Source organism: Nylanderia fulva, unplaced genomic scaffold (genome assembly GCF_048542155.1).
Source record: "Nylanderia fulva isolate GAGA-0341 unplaced genomic scaffold, ASM4854215v1 Scaffold97, whole genome shotgun sequence".
In the NCBI taxonomy this organism is placed as follows: Eukaryota; Metazoa; Arthropoda; class Insecta; order Hymenoptera; family Formicidae; genus Nylanderia; species Nylanderia fulva.
In genome coordinates, this window is record NW_028191101.1 from 162,319 (window position 1) to 176,329 (window position 14,011).

General features: G+C 42.8%; 2 protein-coding genes across 2 annotated transcripts; both read left to right on the forward strand.

Annotated features, from left to right (window-relative positions):
- The first annotated feature begins 364 nt into the window (after positions 1-364).
- On the forward strand, positions 365-1,314 carry LOC146719489 (uncharacterized). Its single transcript, XM_085490112.1, has 4 exons — positions 365-567; positions 644-773; positions 851-967; positions 1,052-1,314. Exons 1-4 carry the CDS (start codon positions 565-567, stop codon positions 1,282-1,284), a joined length of 483 nt encoding a protein of 160 aa, XP_085346238.1. The 5' UTR covers positions 365-564; the 3' UTR covers positions 1,285-1,314.
- A 6,443-nt stretch (positions 1,315-7,757) lies between these two features.
- LOC146719490 (uncharacterized) lies at positions 7,758-8,904 on the forward strand. Its single transcript, XM_085490110.1, has one exon. The coding sequence runs from the start codon at positions 7,828-7,830 to the stop codon at positions 8,902-8,904; it is 1,077 nt and encodes a 358-aa protein (XP_085346236.1). The 5' UTR covers positions 7,758-7,827.
- The last annotated feature ends 5,107 nt before the right edge of the window (positions 8,905-14,011 follow it).

The following is a 14,011-nucleotide window of genomic DNA, read 5'->3' on the forward strand; positions in this document are numbered from 1 at the left end:
TTATAAATAATTACACACACACACACACACACACACACACACAAATTTTGTAAATTTACACATATTTTATAGATTAAAAAAAATATTATTATCAAATGAGTGTATTTATTTTAGATTAAAATGTCCTCCTTACCTCTTGTTCCCTTTTAAATATTAGGAAAATATAAAGAAATTATTAAAAATTATTTTTAAAAGCTCTCTCTCCTTCGCGTCTCTCTCGCATCTTATTTCGCCGTCTCTCTCAAAACTCGTATGTCTCTTTTTCTCTCTCTCTCGTTTTATTTTGCCGTCTCTCTCTCGCGCTGTCGCCGCTGCGGCTCGTTTTCTCTCTCGCATATGCATGGAAGAGCACGCGCCTCTCCACGTGTCCCTCGCATGGATGCGACCCGCCGGCTCTCTCGAACGTGAGATGTAAACATTCGACACTTGGAATGTTTTTTGAAATAGATATAGTTCTTTGTGAAGATTTTTTAAGTGGGGTACAGCCTGTGGAGAGCAGGGCTGTCTCTGCAATCATAAAGTTTCGAACGGTCCTCAACGAAGTGTCGGGACATTGCAACGAAAATGGTAGTGCTTTTTAAGTGCAAAAATATTAATTAATAGTGGAGGAAAAAATATATTAATATTAATATTTTTTTTGTAGTTTGCCCTCTGTATTATTTGTTGTTGTTGGGTGATCAAGGACCTCGTTTATGATATATTAAGGGATGCAGAATGGGAAAATTATTCAGATGACGACTTTGAAGAATGGATAGGGGATGACGAATGGGACGGTAAGAATAAAATTTATAATATTGTATTATATTTTTAAATGAATAATGTTATGTTTACATTTCAATAATGGTTCCAGATATGTGTGATTGGGATTGGGATCCATATATAAGAGACGATGACGGCGATTTCTATGATTGGGGTCTGGTGTGGCTGTTCGAGCCGGAACCTGTACCTGTGTATGAAAATTGGGACGGTAAGAATAAAATTTATAATATTGTATTATATATTTAAATGAATAATTGTTATATTTTTAAATTAATAATTGTTATGTTTACAGATGAACCATACGTTCCAATAATGGTTCCAGAGATGTCGGATTGGGACGCATATTTAAGAGGCGACGACGAAGCTGATTGGGGTCTGGTGCAGCTTTTCACTCTACCAGACCCGTACGATGTTAGGCCTCAGCCTACACCGCCGCCACGCCGTCGCCGTCACCGCCGCCGTCACCGCCGCAATCACCGCCGCAATCACCGCCGCCGTCACCGTCGCCACCCCAATCATCCATAATGTAAACTATTTTATTTTTTTATTTTTCATTTATATCCTTATTTTTATATATTTTATATTTTATATTTTTCTATTTTCTATTTTTCTATTTTTTAATTTTTTATTTTTATATTTTTTCATTTTTAATTTTACACACACACACACACACACAAATTTTGTAAATTTACACATATTTTATAGATTAAAAAAAATATTATTATCAAATGAGTGTATTTATTTTAGATTAAAATGTCCTCCTTACCTCTTGTTCCCTTTTAAATATTAGGAAAATATAAAGAAATTATTAAAAATTATCTTTAAAAGCTCTCTCTCCTTCGCGTCTCTCTCGCATCTTATTTCGCCGTCTCTCTCAAAACTCGTATGTCTCTTTTTCTCTCTCTCGCGTACGTCTCTCGCTGCAGCCCGTCTTCTTTCTCTCTCTCGCGTACGTCTCTCGCTGCAGCCCGTCTTCTTTCTCTCTCTCGCGTCTTATTTTGCCGTCTCTCTCAAAACTCATATGTCTCTTTCTCTCTCTCTCTCTCCTTCACATTTCTCTTGCGTCTTATTTCGACGTCTCTCTCAAAACTCGTATGTCTCTTTTTCTCTCTCGCGTACGTCTCTCTCTGCAGCCCGTCTTCTTTCTCTCTCTCGCGTCTTAATTCGCCGTCTCTCTCTCGCCGCGAGCCGCCGAATCTCTCTCTCTCGCCGCCACATCCGATTTCTCTCTCGCGCGCGGTCTATTTCTTTTCTAGTGGTTGCTCTCTCGCAAAGTATGTAACGGGTGGCGCGCAAATAAAGTACACCATGATATACATATAAGTATTTATTTGTCTTATATTTAATACATAATTATATAAAGTTTTATTACATATTAAAAACTAAAGCCACCAGCTCGCAATCGACAAGTTGGTGCATGTCGAAGGCGTTGCTAGCGCGTATCGCATTCGGCAATTCTCTCGCATTCGTTACAGTGGATGCAATATTGGAGAATTGCGTATGTTTGATATCGACCGTTGCGATGAGCCTCGTCAATCGATCGAACATTATTTCGATGCATGAATCGAGCTCGAACATACGACGTAACGTCGATTCGACCATCATATGAGCTTGGTGTCGTTTATCTTGTGAAAACGTACTGTTAGCGGCCCGACACTTATGAAGTTATACACATCGTTGTTGAGAGAGTCATTGTTCAAATAATTTTGAATAGTGTGACGTTGCTCGTAGAGTCCTTTCCACGTTTCGAGAGATAGTATTAGCTGTTTTCCCCGATGATCTCTTATGGCGATCTCCACGTAACTCGGCGGATCTACTCTGATGCCGATTTCGAGGAATTTGAATTCCGTGGTCGTCAATGCGTATCGTCTTCCAAGTATACGAACCGCACGAAACTCCAGCGAAACGCTGTAAAAAAATTAGGAAAAAAAAATTAAAACTAAATTAGGAAAAAAAGAAATTATAACTCATAAAAAAATATAAAAATAGAAAAAATATAAAATATATAAAATAGAAAAAGTTATACTTACTCGTCGCATTTCTTCTCGCACGTTTCATCGCGTCTCGGCATGTAGTAATTCATGCTGCTGCTTTTTTGGTGCAGAATATTTTTCTCGAGGGTATTAAAAAGTGAACCACCAGTCAGAACAGTCGACGAGAGACTGATCGTACAAAAGTACTAATAATCGAGTAACACTCATTTTTAAAATATTAGGAGAAGGGGATTCCTAGAAATATATATCTGGAGGGGGAATAAAGAGAAATATTTAAAAGTAGTGGGGATAAAAAATTAAATATTAGGAGAAAGGAATTCTTAGAATTATATATCTGGAGGGGAACAAAGAGAAATATTTAAAAATATTAGGAGAAAGGATTTCTTAGAAATATATATCTGGTGAGGGAGAGAAATAACAAAGAAAATAGTATGTAAACAATATGTTTATTCAAAAAAACGGATGATCGTCGGATCCAAGCCTGGATTTTGCGGCCGACCACCAATTGAATAATTTAAATACATTTTGTAACGCACAATTTTTTACATGTTTATTACATCGTAGAGTATATGTGGGATCTAACTTATTTAATGCAGGTACATCTTCATATATGGCATCCAAGGTCTCAATGGTGAAACCGCTGCTCGCATCGTCCATTATTTCGGCCAGCCATTCTCGCTTTTCGAGTCCTTTTACATACACGAGAGAGGACTCTTCATCGTCTTCTTGCTCATTTATGCCAACGATAGCTGCCGTAATCAAGCGCTGAGCCATGCCGTATGGAACATTTCCATCCTCCCATTGTAAGCTGTGATGATGTTGAGTTAGCCACGAGGCCTGACGCCTTTCCGACTTTATAAGCACGCTCCATGGCACAGGGCATGCGAAGAAATAGTGCGACATGATATATCCTCTTCTCAGGATTGCCGCTTCCTTTACGATAAATCGTTTGTTTAGTATAAATCCTTGCAGGTGACTCGACAAACGTTGGTGCGGACATGATCTCTTCGATGCGAGTCAGTTGAGAGGTATTACTTCACTAACATCAAACATCTCACATCATCTTGATTATGTATCCTCCTCCTCCCCCTCTTTCACACGCGTATTTGTGTAAACATTTTTTAGGTGATTTTGCGCACAACGTTGGTCAACGGGTTGTACTGGATCACACGATCGTGTATAATGAGGCAGTACGCAGTGGTATTATTAGGCACGTTTTCCTTACACTCAAATTCCAATCTCACATCCACCGTTGCGCTCTTGATCGATTCGTTTTGTCGAGAACAATCGATAATCACAAACGGACCGTTTTGTAAAAACCGTGTGATGGTGAGATTGGGCTCGAGGTATTAGTATCCGTAATAGTTCTTGCAGAAACGTGTGTAGGTGTCGTACAGAATTGACCATCTGTTTTTATCAAAATCCAGATTCATGTCGTCGTACGGATAACTTTCCGAGTTCAGAAAGAGTTTCACGTTGGTTAATTTACAGTCGTCGAATCGACTCGTATCCTCGGACATGACATTTTTACGCCCTGTCTGCAGAGCAAAAATTACATATCGCGGCTTCTCCAGTTGAGTCGCGGTCTTAATGGCCCACGAATGCTTGGTCGTACGCTGCAATAGCGGAAATTCGTATAGATCCCACGAGCGGAAACCCATGCTGAGGTAACGTCCGCTTTCCAGAGCGCGCAGCATCGACAGCTTCTTAATCTCGCTCAACAACACGTGTGGCATTCGCCATTGTATCTTGAATATGTTGATCACAGGCTCCAGTGCAGAATCTCCATACAGGCAATTATTGTCGTTGCGCGATCGTATTAAGATCAACTCATGACGCGCATTAATCACTACTCGTTTGTAGTCATCACAAAATCCCAGCAACATGTAGAGCGGTACGCAGAAATTGAAGTGCCCACTCGCAGAAATCGGATCACTCCAGCCAGCGTTACTCATAACCATGCTTCTATTGAATGATATCGTTACATAGTTTTTGAGCAAACTTGTTATTCCTACATTTCTGTTGCGATCAATCTCCACACCATCGAGCTCATAGCGAATTTCGTCAAATATGAATGCGACACAATTATTTCCCAGTGTCACATTGGATCCCTCAATTGGATGGTTTATCTTTAGTTCTCCCTCGATATATAAGAAACTCTCATACGGCAATGTATATAAATCCTGTTGTTGTATGGGTATTCTTATCTCGTCGCTGTATCCAAATGTTGTGTTGGCAAACGGGTTGTATGTGTGAGTCTCAATCTTGACGATGCGATCGTCAAAGACTGGCTCTTCCTCGATGTTGAGAATCTCAGTCATTGTTCAGATGGTGCGCAACGCAAATCCCAAAGATTGTAAAAACGCAACGTTTGACGAGGTGAGTCTCTTCTTCGTAGTTGATTTGATATTAGCGAATGATGTTGCTGCTGGTCTGATTGTGTTCTTCGTGTCTTTATTCAACACGAGCATCCCGTCGCACGAAGGTGGCCCGCCGTCGTACGTGCAATCTAATTGTTATCTCTTCACCGCGAAAATCGAGCAATCGTCCCTCCTGGTCAGTAACGCGTAACACTAAATCAGTAATGCTCCGTACGAAGATCGGCAGGTAAATGATCTGCGCCGGCGTTTCCGATATCTTATATCCTGGTGGTACTCTCGGTGAAAATTCGTGTATCGTGTGAACGAGTTTATTGTTGCTGTATGCACCCGCGGTCACGTTACACTCTATGCGGATAATGTTCACGTTGATAATATTAATCGCCATGTTCGATTTGTGCCATTTTCGCGGTTGCAGTATACGATTCGAGAATCCCAGCAGCGATCCAATGTTGTTGGGCATGCTAAAGTTTATTCTGTAGGCACACTTGATCTCGCTTCTCATCGTATTGTAATTAGCGCGGAGCACGATTGGATAATCTTCATCGTCGACACCTTTATCGCTAACAGCATTATGTTTTCGGGAAAGTGCACGTTTCAAAAATTCATGTATCGCTTGCAGCTCGTACGATCCCTCGGGAATCGTAATTTCCGCGTCGTCTGTTCCGTAGTAAAATTTATTATTCGAGGAATTCACATTCGATATAGTGTGATAAGTTTCAAAATCCGTCAGACCGAGCTTGTAGTCCGCGTCGCTCAAATCTATGGGCGGAAAGTAGGTCGCCGCGAGGACGCTACTCTTCCCAGTCAATGTTAGTGTTAGCGACATGTTGACAAAACTGAGTTAAATAACGCAATGTTAGTCTTTAAATTTGCGGCGAGAAATCTCGGAGAAACTGCAAGCACAACTGTCCGCAGATACTCTGATCATACGTTTGATAAGAGGTGTAATTGTATTCCAATTTCGGCACATTTAAATATCGCACCAATTCCTCGGGTGGTCGAAGATTGCCAAAACTGTCGAAATAAATTGCGCGATTTCCTCTTTTTGCATACGCCACCCAATGAGTGCCAGGACCGTCTGTACTGTCTAGATTAACGATATCACTCTCATTTTCTCGCGCGCCATTTATCAGTAAATTATTGCGCATAAATACACCTCTAAAGTATAGAATGTGCATACGTTTTGCAAGTTGTAGCAATTGCACATTTGTAGTTACACCTTTCGGCATTTTTAACGTTTTTTTGACGTTTTTTTTTTTTTTCTTCGCTCTTCGTCCATATTTGTAAGGGGCGAGATACAGTCCGCGACCTTCCATGGCGCGATTGTGGCGTAGTATCTCTTGCAACTGACGTTGCGCGGCTTTTCTATCGTTTACCGCTTTTGCTACGCCAGCTGCTCCGCCAACCAGGGATCCGAGCGCGCCCAGCATTGGTAAAATCGGCAAAAATCCGCCTCGTTTCGCTGCCGAAAGTATCCTCCTCTTTTTCGTCCTCTTTTTCGTTTTCAAGCCTATGCCGAGCTTCGTCTTGGCCTTCATCGCTGTCCAGACAACTGCGGCCGCGGCTCTCTCACCGAGACTCGAGTCTTTCGCGACGATGCGAGTTTTCGCTTTCTCGGCGAGTACCTTATCCGCCGCGTGTCTCTCGGTGAGTTCGCTGCTCCGAGAGTACGCTATATCGTGTTCACGGCACGCCGCGTCCAATGGGTTGACACCTTGATCACCTTTAGCCAATCGCTTTTCCAAACGAGTTCCCGGGCCGCAAAATTGATAGCCGGGGATATGAAGCTCGACCGGAAGTGCGTTTATCGCACGATTTAATAGACCTGTGCCTATTTTCGTTGACATCCGTTGCAATCTCTAGACATTACTGAGCAAAGCGCGAGTCCGCGCAGCTATAAATAGGCGGACGTTGGAGGTCAAATCGGGTGTGAGAAAATGAAATTTGTGCAACAACCTCTGACGATACGAGTGATGAATTACGACAGAGTACGCTGCAGCGTGAACGAAGGTGTGCGCAAACACGGTTCGATGCTACCGACAACTATACGCGCGATCGTTTGCGGCCCCTCAAACTGCGGTAAAACCAACGTGTTGATAAGCCTGCTGGAAAGTCCGCACGGTGTGCGTTTCGAGAACGTGTACGTGTACTCTAAATCGCTGCAACAGCCGAAATATCGCTATTTGGAAGATTTATTGACGCCGATTGACGAAATCGGCTACTTTACATTCTCCAATAACAGTGACGTCATTCCACCGAGCGAGGCTTATCCAAATTCAATTTTTGTCTTTGATGACGTGGCATGCGACAAGCTAGATACGATAAGAGAGTACTTCTCAATGGGGCGCCACTCGAACATCGACTGCTTCTATCTCTGTCAGACATACGCGAGAATACCGAAACATCTTATACGCGACAACGCGAACCTGCTAATCCTGTTTAAACAGGACGCCACCAATTTGAAGCACGTGTACAACGATCACGTGAATACCGACATGTCGTATGAGGATTTCAGTGAGTTATGTCGTACTTGTTGGCAGCAAAAGTATGGATTTCTAGTGATAGACAAGGACAGCTCGCTTACGAACGGGCGATACAGAAAAGGATTTAATGAGTTCGCGATACCGCAGAGCCATTAGTCGTCGCCAACAATCCTCCCAGTCGAGAGAAACTCTAGAGAGAGTGCTGCCGACATGGCTGATAATATTCGCGAGCGTGAAAAGGTTGCCAAGGAGATTGCGAAGACGGCCGAATCGATCCGCAAGAAACACCGCGCTCTGAAGACCGGAAAGATCGATGATGATATCGCCGTCAAGACTCACTTTAAACCTATTATCGAGCCGCTACAAAAGATTGTCGACAACGCGACGATTTCGGTGAAAAACGAGCCTAACACCGACGACGACGACGGTGTGAAGATCGAGACACGGTATGAGGGGGAAACACCGAAAAAGAGTAAACATAAAACCATCAAGCGATATAAAGAAGAGGAGGAGGAGACATTGAAAAAAAGAAAATATGATATTTTGAAACCATTGGACGCTTCATTGCCGACAACATCTACACCGAAAAACGCACAACCTGTGATAACCAAAACACTCGTAGACGAAAATGTTTTCGAAACCGCGCGTAACCCGCCCGAAATATCCCTTCGACACTGGTTAAGATCGTTGGAAGGTCGACAAATGATGCGAAAGGATTGGGGGCCATTAGGACAAAAGTACATGGACGCTCTCCTCGGTGCTGATGAGAAGAAAGAAATTGATAATGTATACGGAGTCTATTTCGATGAGAATGAAATGCGCATCGGAAACAAGCGATTCGCGATTGACAAAGATGACAATATAATCATAGGCGACACGCGGTACATTGGAACGCCCGGATTGTACGAGTTGATCTTCAAGAAAAGACCTGATTACCAGGAGGATGATTTGCAAAAATACAAACATATATTATTGGCGACAAATGCGCATAAACGCAACTTTGATGTGCAAGGCCGTGTGAAGAGTAGCAAGGGGGACAAGTACAAATATATAATCGCACCGTTGACGCGGGTGGAATCGGACGACCCAAAATCTGGCATGGGAATGCCTCGCGCTATGACGCTAACCAACAATAAGATTGATTACGTGCACTGGGACAACCCCAACGAGCTAGTGGATCGCCTACGATTGCTCGATGCTTCGCACCAAGCTGGCAACAACGCGCATGACAACGAGATCTTGTCGATTATCGAGGAACTGCGGGAAGCGGGCATTATTATAAATTAAACAAGGTTCCCGACAATTTATTCAGTTTATCGTGTGACACTTTACAAAGCATTGAAAAAATGTCTATCAATAAATTTGGATTATTCGAGAGGAGAAATGATGCAACCCCTGGCATAAACGATCAATGGTATAGATTGATTAGAAAATGCGTGCGCAAAAACGCTCTGCATCGCGTCGCTACAGATTATGACGCGAGATCGCGCAAGATTCGCCGTGTAGCGCAACTTGAGGCGGATACCGATGTCGTCAACAAATTGTACCTGGAAGAGTGCTTTAAAACATTGATGATCCAACAGAAAGAGTCAGATGAGAAGCTGGCTGCGTTAGAGAAGGATGTACGAGCGTTGGAAACTGCGATAAAAGAGCTTCTGCGTGCGCCAAACACTACCTCAGACACAGGCATCTAATAAGCGGTTGGCTCAGAAACGTCTATCAAACAGTTGTGAAACGTCTAGAAAGGATTTTCGAGTGGTTGCAAACAATTGTTGAACAGCTACGGAGGATTATCAGCGTGCTACCAAACAACAATGAGTGGCATCAGTGACCGACCTGGAAGCAGCAGTGAACGACCCGGAAGCAGCAGTGAACGACCTGGAAACGGTGGTGAACGCGACCGCTACGATCGAGGTTACGATCATGTCAAACAGGGTTGCGAACGAGGCTACGAACAAGTCCTTAAAGGTTACATAAAAGGCTATCAACAACTCAGTAAGGGTTGCGAACAGGTCAGGGACGGCTGCGAACGGGCCAAGGCGGGCTACGAACGGATCAGAAACGACTTGGGACAAGGCTGTGATCGAGTCAGGAACGATTTTCGAATGGGCCAAGGACGTGAGTGAACGAACGCGAAAGAACCCGAAAGAACCCGAAACAACGAGAATTTAACCCGAAAGAACCTGAAAGAACAAGGCACAAACCCGAAACAACGAGGCACAAAACCGAAACAACGAGGCACGAACCCGAAACAACGAGGCACGAACCCGAAAGAACCCGAAACAACGAGGCACGAACCCGAAAAAAACCCAAAAGAACCTGAAAGAACAAGGCACAAACCCGAAACAACGAGGCACGAAACCGAAACAACGAGGCACGAACCCGAAAGAACCCGAAACAACGAGGCACGAACCCGAAACAACGAGGCACAAACCCGAAAGAACCCGAAACAACGAGGCACAAACCCGAAAAAAACCCGAAAGAACCCAAAAGAACGAGAATTTAACCCAAAAAAAACAAGGCACGAACCCGAAACAACGAGAATTTAACCCGAAAGAACCCGAAACAACGAGGCACGAACCCGAAAGAACCCGAAACAACGAGGCGCGAACGCAAAAGAACCCGAAACAACGAGGCACGAACCCGAAAAAACCCGAAACAACGAGGCACGAACCCGAAAGAACGCGAAAGAACGAGAATGAATAGTGAAAATAACAACGAGCAACATAGTTTGGAGAGACGGCAGTTGGTAAACGAGTTGCACGCGTCAGCGAAAAAAAATTTCCCTCGAAGACATGTCATAGTGCGAGGATACGATGATTTGTGGCAAGCCGACATTGTCGAGATGCGTCCATACTCCCGTTTCAACAGAGGTTACCACTACATACTCACCATCATCGATGTGTTGTGCAAGTATGCGTGGGCTGTACCACTCAAGAGTAAAGGAGGAAGCGAGACAGCTGACGCAATCGCCAAGATAATTCGGGATAGCAAGAGATGCCCGAAAAACATGCAAACCAATAACGGAAAGGAATTTTACAATGCCGATGTGCAACGACTTATGCGAAGACATGACATTAATCACTATTCTACATATTCGATATTGAAGGCGTCGGTCGTCGAGCGATTCAATCGCACACTAAAGAACGATATGTGGAAGATGTTTACGCTGAATGGTACTTACAAGTGGTTCGACATGCTGCCACGTCTCGTATCAGATTACAACGGACGCAAGCATCGAACGATTGGTATGCGACCCGCCGACGTTACCCCCGCGATCGCCGAAAGACTCTTGGCTACCGTGTACAATCGTGTAAAAATCGCGGGTCCGGCAAAGTTCAAAGTAGGTGATCAGGTACGCGTCAGCAAGTACAAACAACTTTTCGAGAAGGGATACACGCCAAATTGGACAACCGAGGTGTTTAAGATTGTTAAAGTGCAGCATACTAATCCCGTAACATATCTACTCGAGGATTATCACAAGACATCTATCGCTGGAGCGTTTTACGAGCATGAGCTGCATCGTGCAAATTATCCGGATGTGTACCTCGTGGAGAAAATACTGCGCAGGAGGGGTGACGAGGTTTATGTAAAATGGCTGGGATTCGACAGTTCGCACAACTCTTGGATACATAAAAACAATGTTATTTAATGTATTTTATTCAATCATTGTATAACAATATATATATTGTATAACATATGAAATATATGAAATATATAACAAAATATATATAATTCTCATTAATACGTTCTTACAATATAATTTATTTACAACGGTATTCGATAATGTCCCCACTGCAAGGTGTCGGTCGAATCAGGTACGACATACCGCTTGTCGTCGTAGGGACTTAGAGCAATTTTCGTCTCGCTGATGGTATACACTTTATGCAATATCGATCTTATACATGACTGTTGACGCGTCATTTCAATCTCGTCATTAAGACAGCGTGTATAATCGTCGAATGTTATACTACGCGCTACGACGTTACTTTTGACACCTTTTGCCTTTTTAGTGTCCTTTTTACCATCCACCCGCAAAGCATACATTTTTGCTCTAAGCCCGACGAATTCGGTCATTATCGCGCCGTTATTCTCATCTTTCATCAGACCCGGCACCTTTTTATTCGCGAGCGGTATACCGTACGCATTATTCGCGGCGTAATCGCTGGTATCGAATCGAGCGATGTCGCGTTTCAAATTTTCATAGACATCCTGACATTTAATTTGATATATTAAACTATCCGTGTCGGTGTACATTACTCTACAATTGTCACGATAGAGCGGTGACATGTATTCGTGGTGAAATTCATAAAGACATACTTTTGATACGTCGAGTATGCACATGCCGACGTAGATTGGTTTGTAGAATTTAACTTCGAGTTTGCGTAATTCTATGGCAACTAATTTTTCCGAAAATATGCTTGTACTATGAAATTTGGTTTAGCGATCATTGCCTCCGCACCGTACCGTTTGTCCCATTTTGTTAATAATTTTACATCCATATGATTGCGCACATTTTCCATCGTCTTGCCGAATACCGCGTTATTCATCAATTTATATAAATTTTTTTCAAAATCGTTTTTCGCTCGTGTTCTAAACTGTGTGTTAAGTTCGATGTATTTTTGAAGCCACGCTGACTGCGTGAATTGTAGTATGCGATATATTTTTGTTATGCGTAGCCCGTGGCGCGTGCACTGCTGCAGATTACGATAGTGTATTACGTAGCGCTTCTTATCGTAAAGCGTTGCTAGGAGTTTATATTCCCGCTTGCCGGGCGGCTTATCGCGCGTTGGGCAAAACGGTAGGTCAATGTGCGCGTCATGAAGATGCTGCGGATACTCTAAATCTACTTCGAGAACATAGCCTATAGGTGAATCGAACGCGATAGATGATACGTCAAAATTCGATATATCGTCGACCCACCGAAAATCAGCATATGGCAATGGTTGACACATTGCCCATCCGTACAAATTATTTACATCGAAATACATGAGGTACGATGAGGGTTTCGATGGGTCGTACGATTGCATGTACTTGTTATTAGCCTGTGCGTATCGGCCTGAACATTGACTAAGGCCGCCGCGTATACCTCGTTCGACAAACATAACCATGTCAATGTCTGTTAATAATTCAAATTTTATATTTGTATGTTTTAACATGGCGTCCCATGTATATCCGGGGAGAGTATAATAATACGCGGGATCGAGTCCGTAACTTTTTATACAACTATCGCGAAAATTCTCAAATATATCGGCCAATAACAAAACATCAATTTTTAAATATAAATCGCTATATTTGCCTAGCGTTCGAAGGGAGAATCGGCTCCAGACGGTCTCGGCGTGCGCGTAATCACTCTCGGATACTGTGTCGCCGGTTAAGGAACTGTAAAATGAGTCGCGCGGCGGTAAACGTGTGTCTTGTAATCTGTCCACGCAGTCTATGTATTCGTATAGAAAGACACCCTTTCGTGTCAATAAATTGAATTTTTCACTAGTTAAATTTTGATATTCCGAATGTAAAATTTTTAGTTTATCTTTATCCAAAAATGACGCTAATTTGTCGAGACTAGCACTGAGAAACTTATACGAATCGATAAAGCGTAATTTGATATAATTTTTTGCATTTTTGTCTTGTGTCAATCTAACAGTTTTCGAGAATGATATATATTTTTCCTTTGTTATCGGCAGTAATTTGATTTCCCCTTCGAACGCTGTGACTATGTCCTCGATAATAAAATGTGCGTCGTAGCCGGACAGATTGTGAAAGACTATAGGGATACAAAATGATTCTTTGTAATTTAAGTTACAATTTGAATGCGCAGGACCCCTGTACCGCCCGGTAAGGTGGCAATGATCGCGGACGCGTGTATCGTCTTCGTCAAACGGTTTTTCACAAATGTGACAATGCGTCGCGGTGCGAAATTTTAACCACTCGTCAGGCGTTAAATTTACCATAGGAACATTGGTCGTTAAAATATTTTTTACGCGGATTGCTAAATTTTTAAGCTGTTCGGCGAACCATGCGACGCAATCGACACTACGGCGGGAATTGTACGCGGACAACGAACTGTCATACGAACACTGTACATAGTACGCGATGCTGAACACTTGATGGTGTTGATAATTTTTGGCATCTTCGGTCTTTGCCAAAACACACTCGAGATCGGCGTACACTACAAACGGCAGCCGCTCCTTCCTCGTGTAGTTGTCGAAGCTGAGCCACTTGTCCTTGTCGCTCGGCAACCGAATAGAACAGTCGTTCAATTTCCCGCAATCTTCCGTATGCGCTTGCAATTTATCCACCGCTCCGAAATAATGTAGGCATCTGTAAAAAATAAAAAATTTAATGAAAATTTAATTAAAATATAATTTACGTGTAATAAATATATATATAC

Coding starts and splice junctions, on each gene's coding strand:
- LOC146719490 (XM_085490110.1), top strand. CDS start 7,828: ATGGCTGATAATATTCGCGAGCGTGAAAAGGTTGCCAAGGAGATTGCG.
- LOC146719489 (XM_085490112.1), top strand. Junction 774..850: donor AGGGGATGACGAATGGGACG/GTAAGAATAAAA, acceptor TAATGGTTCCAG/ATATGTGTGATTGGGATTGG. Junction 968..1,051: donor TGTGTATGAAAATTGGGACG/GTAAGAATAAAA, acceptor TTATGTTTACAG/ATGAACCATACGTTCCAATA.